Here is an 11,808-nt window from a genome sequence, read left to right on the forward strand (position 1 = left end):
ATACATCTCCTCCTACATGTCTCTGCGTGAGTGCAGCTACAGCGTGCACTCTCAGAACATTATTACATGCAGTGTCCCCTCAGTGCGGACTGAACTTGGCAAAAGGGTCTTCTCCTACTCCACTCCTGTTTCCTGGAATATCTTGCAAAATGATCTGAAGCTCTCGACCTTGACCTCTCTAAGTGACTTGAAAACATCTGTTAAGTTACTGGCAAAAACCAATGCAGACAAGTTCCTGTTTTTAGTTTTCTACACCGCCGTTCAACCTAGCTGTTTTTTTTGCTACTATTTCCTTTTGACTGTCCTTTTCATTGCCACTTTATTTCAACTTGTAAAAATAAATAAATACATTTGTATGCCTCTTTTATGATTGTCTATTGTTGTCGTTATTAACTGTTGTTATCAATCTTTGTTAAAAAAAATCAGGTCTCTCTATTAAATGATCAGATAACACTCTTCTTCGACCCAGTGTAACTCCTTCCTCTTGAATATTTTGCACCAACAACATGAAGGTTTACTTTAATTACCTGTTCAGACTCAGTCCAGTCCATTGAAATCCCTCAGCCACGGGAGACGCGTGTCGCTTGTTGTATCTCACAGATAAATGAGATCAAATGAGCAGGTCAGACAGACTCGACAGTTTGAGTCTGGCTCATCCCTGGATGTTCTACTTCACATATATTTTGTAATTGTTCAAATCAACAAGGCAGGACTTCCTTTCTTTCTTGTCTTTTTGCCATGACTTAACACACATGTTGACTGTATACATTTAGTCACAAACAAACCAAACATTACAGAATCCAGTCATAGAAAAGTTGCAAGGCGAGTAAATAATCTTTATTTTATTTTATTTTTTTCATTGGCTGCTCTTTTCTTCATGGGTCGCCACAGCGAACTAACTCGCACGAAGACTTGGCAATTGTTTTTTACACTGGATGCCCTTCATGACACAACCACAGACCACTGAGCTACCACAGCCCTCTGTGTGGAGCAGAGAGTTGCTATCTAGGGCACCCGGGGGAGCAGATGGTGGGGGGTTAAGGGCCTTGCTCAAGGCCAAAAGTGGGACAAATGAAGGTGGTGGCAGGTGTGGGTGTTTCACCTTTCCCACCCACATTTTGATGTTGTTGATCCGGGAGATCAATCCGGCGACCTTTCAATTTCATGCTCTCAATTCAGTGTATTTATATAGCACCAAATCACAACAAAGTTGTCTCAGGGTACTTTACAGAAACATTCACATACATAGAAAAGCCAATTAGTAAAGTTCTCTATCTAAGGAATCCAGCAGACAAGTTGAATCTTGGCTTCGTTGCAGTCTCCCATCCTGAACAAGCACAGAGGCAACAGTGGAAAGGAAAAACTCCCTTTTAAAAGGAAGAAACCTCCAGAAGAACCAGGCTCAGGACAATTGGCCATCTGCTTTGACCGACTGGTTTGAGAGGACAGAAAGGAGAGACAAACACAGAATGGCAGGTCCAGGTGTATCTGAAAGACAAAAACACATGTTAAGGATAGAAAAAATAATTACAAATTCAAAACAGGTTGAGCAGAGTAAGTAAAGACAGTAGCAGAGAGAAAAAGTGTGGCCAGTTTGTCCTCCAGCAGTCTAAGCCTATAGCAGCATAACCAAGGGACAGCTCAGGAAACCCAAGCCGACCCTAACTATAGGATTTAGCAAAAAGGAAAGTCTTAAGCCTAGTTTTAAAACTGGATAATGTGTCAGCCTCACGGACAGAGATTGGAAGTTGGTTACACAAGAGAGGAGCCTGATAACTGAAAGATCTGCCTCCCATTCTGTTTTTGTAAATTCTAGGAACCTCAAGTAAACCTGCAGTCTGAGAGCGAAGTGCTCTGTTAGGAAAAGATGGAACAATAAGATCTGTAATATAAGATGGAGCCAGGTTGTTGAGAGCTTTGCAGGTTAGAAGTAAGATTTTGAATTCTATTCTGGATTTGACAGGGAGCCAATGGAGAGAAGCTAAAACTGAAGAGATATGATCTCTCTTACTAACTCCAGTTAAGACTCTGGCAGCAGCATTTTGGATCAACTGAAGACGTTTTAAAGAATATTTGGACATCCAGATAATAAACCATTGCAATAGTCCAGTCTAGACGTGACAAATGCATGAACCAGTTTTTCTGCATCATTTTTAGATAAGATGTTTCTAATTTTAGTGATATTATGCAGATGGAAAAAGGCAGTTCTAGTAACGTTTTTAATGTGGGGGATAAAAGATATGTCCTGATCAAAAATAACACCAAGATTTTTAACATTAGAGCTGGAGGCCAGATTAATGCCATCTAAGGAGGGAGAAATAACTTCTGCACCACCACTCTCCCAGTCCCTAAGATCAGACTTAACCCAGGTGCTGTTTCTGTTTTGCTCCTCTGCTCCCTCAGGACTTCACTATGACTTTGTATCTGAGGCATTACTGGAAGGACGAGAGGTTAGCCTTTCCAAGTGCCACCAACAAGAGCATGACGTTTGACGGGCGCCTGGTGAAAAAAATTTGGGTGCCTGATGTGTTTTTTGTCCATTCCAAGAGGTCCTTTATCCACGACACCACCACTGAGAACATAATGCTGAGGGTCTTCCCAGATGGACATGTCTTGTACAGTCTAAGGTAAAGACAGTAACCAGGTTTCAATGCACCCAGTGTGAAGCAGGTATGGTTCAGTCACTTCTTGTGTTCTCTGCAGGGTAACTGTTACTGCTGCCTGCAACATGGACTTCAGTCGTTTCCCCCTGGACTCACAGACGTGTACACTAGAGCTGGAGAGTTGTAAGTTGAGAGGATCTGTGTGTGATTCTTGTGTCATCTGTCCTGCCCTCCTCAGTGTTTCTCCCTCATGTGATCAGCTCTTGTCTCGGTCACCTGTTGTCCTTCCCCAGGTCTTTGTGTTCATCCCTTCATTAGTATATTTATATATTCTGTTTCCTTGTTGTTTCCCTGTCTGTGGATTGTCCTCTTTGGCATCATATTTCTGTTTTCCCCCGTGTCTCTTTATTACACTCTGTGGGTGAGTTTTGGCTGCCACATCAGTCCTTTCTGTTTATTTAAATAATGAGTATTTTACTTTACTCCTAAGTTCTGCCTGCGTTTGGGTTCAAACAAGTGCAGATCATGATATGAGTATATGGCCTGAATTAGATACAGCAGTCCCTCTGTAGCGGTACTCTGGTTCCTTTTGTGTCTTCTGTACCATCTTTAGAAGTCAGTCCAGCAACAAGTATTTGAAACGCGAGAGAGACCAAATAATTTTCAAAAGGTGAGGTTTAATGAAAAACAAAATAAAATGGTAAAATTCGGTCAAAAAAACTGTGTTGCTTCCAGCATGTCTGACTTCTCAGCAAGCTTATACACATACAAAAAAAATAAAAAATTGTCTTAGAAAATTACAGTGTGAAGGAAGCCAAAAATACCAGAATACGCATTAGAAATGTAAATTTTTATATTCTATGCTTTTAATGTGTTTGTAAATTTAAATAAAATAATAATTTTAACAACAAAAATGTATATATTTTCTCCTTTTAAATATTTAGCTAATACCAATAAATTAGCCACAAATTGGCTCTTACACACTCGTTACTTCGCGGTTCATTTTTCGCCGACTCACTCTTTCACGGTTTTTCATGTCACACAATTGGCTGATTGATAGATGAGCCACACGAAATGCATGGAATTTTTATTTAAAATAAATTGTTTTTGAATTATTTAGCACCTGCTGCACCTTTGTGCAGCCCACACTGCAGGATAAACTTCCTCCTGTAGCATGTCATATCTCCGCTCTGCAGCTGAGAAGTGGGCGTGGCCGAGAGCACTTATCGAGGATCTTCAGGGTACGGATCCTCCAGCAATAAACAAGGGACTACTGTACTTCCAATTATTAAAGACTCTGTGAATTATGGGAATACAGGTATTATCGTTCTACTCCACACTGACTGAAATCAGTCATTTGAAATTTAACATTAAAACCTGATCTGTTTAATTCTGTGCTTCACATTGCTGCACCGGACCAGTCCGATAGACGCTGTAGGAGAGATGTAGCCATTTTCACCAACTTGAAAATAACAATATGCACAGTAAATGAACTGTACTTATATAGCGCCTTTCTATCTGATCAAGACACTCAAAGTGCTTTACACAACAATCTGTGCCTCATTTACCCATTCATACAGCACTCTACTAGATCTCTACAAAGCTAATTGAACAAATCATTCTAAAGAGACTAATCAGAGCTTTATCACATTCATACACCGATGGGACACACATCAGAGGAAATGAGGGTTCAGTGTCTTGCCCAGGGACACTTCGGCATGTGACTGCTGGTGGATTCAAACCCCCAACTCTTGCATTGGAGGACGACTGCTCTAACTACTCAGCCACAGCCGCCCGTCAGTCTCATGCAGATGTCAGCTGAAGGATATGTGTTGGAGATGAGGCTCAGCTACTACCACACCAGCATTTAGCCTGACATCTGCTAAACTGACCTAGCTAAACACTTTGTGTTAGCTGAAGTTGATGTTTAGATCAGTGTCTGTAAGGTTTACTGAACTGCAGCCATGTTGGGGTTTTTTAAAGTCAGTTGTCTATGGCAGACATTTTTAATTATTTTGACTCCAGAAATTAATCAGTTGTAAATATTCATCCAATACTTACTTCAGATAATTTCATTAAAATCCATCTTGCAATACTCAAGATTCAAAAAGCGTTCAATACAAAAACAACTGGACTTTATTTGTAACAGAAGACGTTTCGCTCCTCATCCGAGGAGCTTTCTCAATTCAAAGAGCAGAGAGTGAGAGATACAGGTTATAAGGCTGAGTGAGATAAGACACACACCCACATAAGACACACACACACACGCACATATATGTAGATTGGCAGTTCACACCTAAAACCTAAAACAGTAGGTCATTGTTCCTCTAATTCACAGACGAGGCCCCTCTGTTCCCATCAGGTGTGAAAACCGGCTGGGAATCTGTTTTAAAGTTGCATTATATGTTTTTGAAAGTGGGAATCTGAGGCCTCCTCCTCTGTTAAGAGATGGTTTTTCTCTTTTTACATAAATTGCTTCCTTCACCCCCCTCTCAAACCATCTGTGTTCTCGGTCCAAAATGTGCACATTTTGGTCCTCAAAAGATGGAGGTGAACAGCTGAGTCTTGTCCTGTGGAGCTGGCTCTCCTGTGTTGAGTCATGCGTCTGTGAAGAGGCTGTTTAGTTTCTCCAATGTAGAGGTCTGGACAGTCCTCGCTGCACTGGACCGCATACACTACACCACTCTGTTTGTGTATGGGTGTCTTGTCCTTAGGGTGGACCAGCCTCTGTCTGAGGGTCCTGCTGGGTTTGAAATGTACTGGGATGTTGTGTTTGTTGAAGATCCTTCTGAATTTCTCTGATACTCCAGCAACATAAGGGATGACAATGTTTTTACGTCTGTTGTTCTCCTTTTTCAGTTTATTGGTGTGTTTTGTAGATTTCCTCGCTGACTTGACAAAAGCCCAGTTAAGATATCCACATGTTAGAAGAGCTTCTTGAATGTGTTTCAGTTCCTTTTCCTTCCCTTCTGTCCTTGTGGGGACGCATTCGGCCCGATGTTGTAAAGTTCTGATGACAGAGAGTTTGTGTTCCAGTGGATGGTGGGAGTCAAACAGAAGATACTGGTCTGTGTGGGTTGGTTTCCTGTACACTTCAATGTTGAGGCTGTCCTCTCTCTCCATCTGAACCAAACAGTCCAAAAAAGGCAAGTTGTTGTCGTTTGCATCCTCTCTGGTGAACTTGATGTTGTTATCGACCGAGTTAATGTGTTAAAGAGTTAAGGAGCGAAACGTCTTCTGTTACAAATAAAGTCCAGTTGTTTTTGTATTGAACGCTTTTTGAATTCATCATGTCCTGGATGACTGAGAATCTTCACCAGCATAATACTCAAGATGTTTTGCCAACAGACGGAGAGAATTCATTCTAATAGTTTATTGTAACAGTTTTAAGAAAATATTTGCTTAAACTGTGAATGTGTTGGGAATCAGTTTCATCTACTAACACTGGTGGCTCAGTATCTGTAAAACTAAGCTGGAGCCATTTTGGTGTTTTGTCAGTTGGCTCTGGCAGCCATCTTGAATTGGATTGACTCCAAAAGTTAATCAATTGTAGGTAAAGAACAGATGATTACTGGTGGTGCAATTAGTAGAGCTGTCGCTTCTCAGCAAGATGGTTGCCGGTTCAAATCCCAGCCGGGAACCTTTCTGGGTGGAGTTTACATGTTCTCTCTGTGCTTGCGTGGGTTTCCTCCAGTTAGATCTGGTTTATTTGTCATATGCAAATCAACACAACAAGGTCAACAATGCAAATGCTGAGGACGAGAAGAACCGTCTCGACTCACCAAATAAAAAACAAACAACAAATACCAAAGCATGCAACAAAAATATTGAAACAAGGCACTAAAAATGAAAAAGAAATACATCTACAGCAGCATGGTCCTATTAGCAGAGTGGTTTTGTTAGTGGTGTAGTCTTGTTAGCAGCTTGATGATGATAAGGACCGCAGCAGCTGCCCTCCAGAACCGGATCCGGCAGACAGAGAATATCGAAGGTTTTCCCGTGGGACCGAACAGGTCTGTAGAGTTCAGACCATGCAGGCAGATGGAGGAATATGGAGATGGCTGCCATGACAGGCCTGAGCCTGAGACAGAGGCTGGAAGGGGGCTGAGAACTCAACCATGATGGCACGGTGACAAGGCAGTGATGCACAAAACTCCAAAAGTGTGTCGCGTCATACCTGTAGTGTGGGCGTTACTCAGGTACTCCAGTTTCCTCCCACAGACCAAAAACATGCATGTTAGACTGAATGGTAACTGTAAATTGTCTCTAGATGTGAATGAGAGAGTGAATGTTTGTCTCATTTGTCTCTGTGATGGACTGGAGACCTGTCCAGGGTGTCCCCCGCCTCTCGCACAGTGACTGCTGGATGGGCACCCAGAAAGGAAGAAGCGGTAAAGATGATGGATGGATGGACTCAGTCATTATTAGTTAACAGTTACCACACATTCATTCAACCTTTATTTCTACAGGTTAATCCCATTGAGCCTCGGGAGCTCATTTACAAGAGAGACCTGAATGCAGAACAGTTTTCTTGTGCTTCAGCTGCAAAACAGCCTCAGAAAAGTTTATTCTTTTTTAAATGACTGAGCCAAGAAGCTCAAGCTTTGGTTTGATCTTAGGTTTCTTTCACATTTCTCATCCTGCTGGCAAACCCAGCAGCAAGTTTTCTTGTCCCTGTGTCCCAGTTGGGTCCATCTGAATGCTGCTGTCAGATTGTGTTTGACAATCAGAAACAGTAGATGTGAATGTGGACGGTGGATCTGGAGGAATGCAGTTAAATAGTTTCCAGTCTTCACCCTTCACTGACTTCATTGCATGAGCAGAAAGCACCACTCTAGTAGGTCTCCCAGTGTTCTGTTGCCACCTATTGGTTTTTAATGGATATTACACATTAAAATAAATCCACTGAGATTAATTTGGTCCATAGAACAGATTTTGAGCTTCAGTATACAAAATTAATACAGAATTGAACTGACTCTAAAAAAGGTAATAAGTTTTACAGATTTGAGCTACCACCTCACCAAAGAGCTCTACATTTGTACAAATGAACGAGATGGATCAATTTTTCTTTTGCTAAGTTCTTTCAGCTGAGGCGGCCGTCTCATATCAGCAAACACAGTTGTATTAGTTGTTCCACAAATGAGAACCAAACGCAGTGAAGCTTTAAGTTTTTATGTCCCTCACATTTGGAACAAACTGCCGCAGACTTGAGCCTGATCTGAACATATTTAACACATTTGCTATTGCTTTTAACTGATGAATTTTTTCATTAATTCATTCATTCATTCAACCTTTATTTAAATAGATAAATCACATTGAGCCTCGAAGACTCATTTACAAGTGAGACCTGTTTGGACAGACAAAAACAGTGGTTATTTGGACACATGTAGGAGTTGGAGGCGAAAAAAATCCTATCAGACTTTTTTCTTGGCCGAGAAAAACCCCTAATATTGAAAAAATACCTCGCACAAACAAGCACATATTTACGTAGACATTCTGCCATCAGAGACGAGAGCGATCAACAACGCTTATAGATGCTCTCGAGGTCACTGTAATCAGTCAATGTCCTCCGGTGAGATCCATAAACATTCTCAAGGTATGTCGAGAAATAGCCAAGGATAACCTCTATAAGAATCCAGAGTCCTGAAATGATGACAAAGTTTTTTCAGCAGGGCTTCATCTGGTTATCAGTTGGAAATTCCTCAGGGAGGGGATGGTGAGCGTCAAATCACGTTTTCTCCAGGCGACTTTAGATAAGATGGCCTTCAAGGACAGCCAAGGCGACCAAAATTTAGATAAACACACAGTTGTTTTGGGGACAGGCAGAACCTAATGACATCAACCTTCAGTCTGTGTCGGTCTACTCGGTTCCGAAATGTCCAAATTAACATGGCCACACCGATGGAAATGTGTCCGAGTAAAAATCCCCAAGATCTGATCCATTCAGCCCAAAGCATTTGAGTCCGGGTACTCCAGACATGAACCAAGCCATCATAAAGGCAAGCAGCGTGATTGGGTCCAAATTTGCTGCTGACGACTTCCTTGATTGTAGATAAAACCAGCACCAGCTGAATCCAAAAAGCAGGAACCAGTTATCAAAAATCCAATTAAATGAGTCCTTAAAATCCACAGATGGCAGCAGAGATAGACACATCATCAAGTTTTCCAGTCGATGAGATATCCAGCTGCGTACGTGCCAACAGGGTAAATCGGCTCGCCCAAAGCCTGTCTTCTCTTCGAAGAAATGTTGTAAATTGAGATGAGGGACCAACTGGTCGAAACAAGTCCATAATTATGGTTCGGAAGAAATGCAAGAGAGTCTCACAGCAATTTCACAGACAGACAGAGCAGCAAAGCAAAGTGGAGAGGGAGAGAAGCATCCGATCTCGTGGGGAGCGAGTGGTGAAGTGATGGATGGATTTTAAAATATTCAGTACACATCCATCCATCCATTATCTTTTATCCGCTGCTTCCATTTTGGGTCATGGGGGTTGCCGGTGCCCATGTAAAATTGAACGGAAATTGAACACCATGTCTGTGGACGCCCACCTGGTGCGCTGGATATCGGACTCTCTGACCAACAGGCCCCAGTTTGTCCGAGTTGGGGGTTGTAGGTCCTCAACTTTGATCAGCAGTACTGGAGCACCTCAGGGTACAGTGCTCTCACCCCTCCTCTTCACTCTCTACACCACTGACTTTCAGTACAACTCTGATACATGCCACATGCAGAAGTTCTCTGATGACACTGCTATTGTGGCATGTATTAGGGAGGGGGAGGAGGGGAGTACAGGGGTCTGGTGAAGGACTTTGTTGGGTGGTCCCATCAGAACCAGCTTTTGCTGAATACCACTAAAACCAAAGAGGTGGTGTTGGATTTCCGCAGAGCTCCACCCTCTTTGCAGCCCATTGTTATTGAAGGATCGGAAATTGAGGTGGTCTCAGCCTATAAATATCTGGGGCTACAGCTGGACAACAAGCTGAACTGGACTGCTAATATGGATGCTGTGTACAAGAAGGGGCTGAGCAGAATGTATTTGCTCAGAAGGATGGCCTCTTTCAGGGTCTGTTCTAAGTTATTGCATATGTTCTACCAATCCATTGTGTCCAGTATACTTTTTTTTGGTGTTGTGTGTTGGGGTGGCAGCACTAGGAAGATGGACATTCGAAAGCTGAATAGGCTCATTAAGAAGGCGGGCTCTGTGGTGGGTCTGGGCCTTGACTCTGTGGAGAAGGTGGTGGAGCACAGGACTCACTCCAAGATCAGGGCGATCATGTCCAATCAGGGCCACCCCTTGTACTCTGTCTTCTCTAACCAGCAAAGTTCACTGAGCTCTAGACTCCGTTCACTGAGGTGTTCTACTGAGAGACTAAAGAAGTCGTTTGTCCCTTGTGCCATCAGGCTGTATAATTCGGCCAATCCTGGCAGGAACCAGAGAAGCTAGCTATTTTTTTTTGTCCCCTAACATAGTTGCTGCTTTATCTCTTCTTGGGTTGCTTGTTTAATTATCAATCTTTTTTAATACTAGGCTTTTATTATTTATTAATGTTATGTGTGTATGTATATATGTGTATGTGTATATATGTATATATATGTATGTTTGTGTGTATATGTGTATGTATATGTATATGTATGTATATGTGCATATATGTATATGTATGTATATGTGCATATATGTATATGTATGTATGTATATATATATGTATGTATGTATGTATATATATATAATTTTATTTATTTTTTAATTCTGGTGTGTTTTTATCTTGTTGTTTGTGTGTATGAGAGCTACAGATCGCCATGTAATTTCCTTCGGGACCAATAAAGTATCTATCTATCTATCTATCTATCTATCTGTCTATCTGTCTATCTGTCTATCTGTCTGTCTGTCTATCTGTCTATCTGTCTGTCTGTCTATCTGTCTATCTGTCTATCTGTCTATCTGTCTGTCTGTCTGTCTATCTGTCTATCTGTCTATCTATCTATGTATGTATGTATGTATGTATGTATGTCCACCAATCACTGTGCGAGGGGCGTGGGACACGCTGGACAGGTCGCAAGTCCATCACAAGAACACATAGAGACAAATAACCATTCACTCTTTCACTCACACCTAGAGACAGTTTAGAGTTACCAATCAGCCTAACATGCATGTTTTTAGTCTGTGGGAGGAAACCAGAGTACCGGGAGAAAACCCACGCATGCACAGAGAGAACATGCAGACTCCACCCAGAAAGGCCTCCAGACTGGGATTTGAACCGGGGACCTGCTCGCTGAGAGGCAGCAGCTCTACCAGTTGCGCTACCATGCCGCCATGGTCAAAACATGTATATATATAAAAAAAAATTACCCTCATAAAAATTTTTTTCAAATTTTTACAAAAGTATTCATACAAAACTTTTAATAGGGGTACTGTTTTTATAATACGTGAACTTTTCATGCCAAAAAACTATTGGAACTAGAAGGCAACATTGTGGCTCTGGTGTTGGGTTGAATTTTGGTTCTGTTTGCTGGAAGGAGGAACAACAAAAATGTTTGTAGCTGGTCCTTGTTAGAAGTTGACTTTTGGTCCTTTTTGTTAGTAAAAAGATATAACCACAGATCCAAAAACATTGCTCTCTCCATGCTCTTTCTGCTTTCAGATGCTTACACAGATGAGGACCTGATGCTGTACTGGAAAAGTGGTGATGAGTCCCTGAGCACAGACGACAGGATCTCTTTGTCTCAGTTCCTCATTCAGAAGTTTCACACTACCTCCAGACTGGCTTTCTACAGCAGTACAGGTGGGAGGGGGGCAAAACAAACATCAGCATGTATACATGACATACTCATACATTTGGCTACAGCACTGATGTAACTAAGAAACTCAAGAGTAACCATGATAAATGGAGGCATCAAATCAACTCTTATCCATCCTTCCATTATCCTTTACCCGCTTCTTCCTTTTTGTCACTGGGGTCAGCAGTCACTCTGCGAGAGGCGAGGGACACCCTGGACAGGTCTCCAGTCCATCACAGAGGCAAACGAGAAAAACAACCATTCACTCTCTCACTCACATATAGGTACAATTTAGCGTTACCAATCAGCCTAACATGAATGTTTTTGGTCTGTGGGAAACTGGAGTACCCAGAGAAAACCCACACATGCACAGCAAAATTTTTTTGACAACCAAAATATAAAAATGTATTATGGTATATATATGTATATATA

The 11,808-nt window shown here is 41.8% G+C and overlaps 1 protein-coding gene across 1 annotated transcript in view; it reads left to right on the forward strand.

The window, feature by feature from the left end:
- The window catches only part of LOC119418037 (gamma-aminobutyric acid receptor subunit rho-2-like), a 95,465-nt gene that overhangs the window by 68,139 nt on the left and 15,518 nt on the right, over positions 1-11,808 (forward strand). The window contains exons 4-6 of the mRNA XM_037685283.1: positions 2,404-2,627; positions 2,704-2,786; positions 11,241-11,381. Of these exons, the coding sequence (XP_037541211.1) occupies positions 2,404-2,627; positions 2,704-2,786; positions 11,241-11,381 (448 nt within the window). The remainder of the gene's footprint in view (positions 1-2,403; positions 2,628-2,703; positions 2,787-11,240; positions 11,382-11,808) is intronic.

This window comes from Nematolebias whitei, chromosome 12 (genome assembly GCF_014905685.2).
Source record: "Nematolebias whitei isolate Nwh7 chromosome 12, NemWhi1, whole genome shotgun sequence".
In the NCBI taxonomy this organism is placed as follows: Eukaryota; Metazoa; Chordata; class Actinopteri; order Cyprinodontiformes; family Rivulidae; genus Nematolebias; species Nematolebias whitei.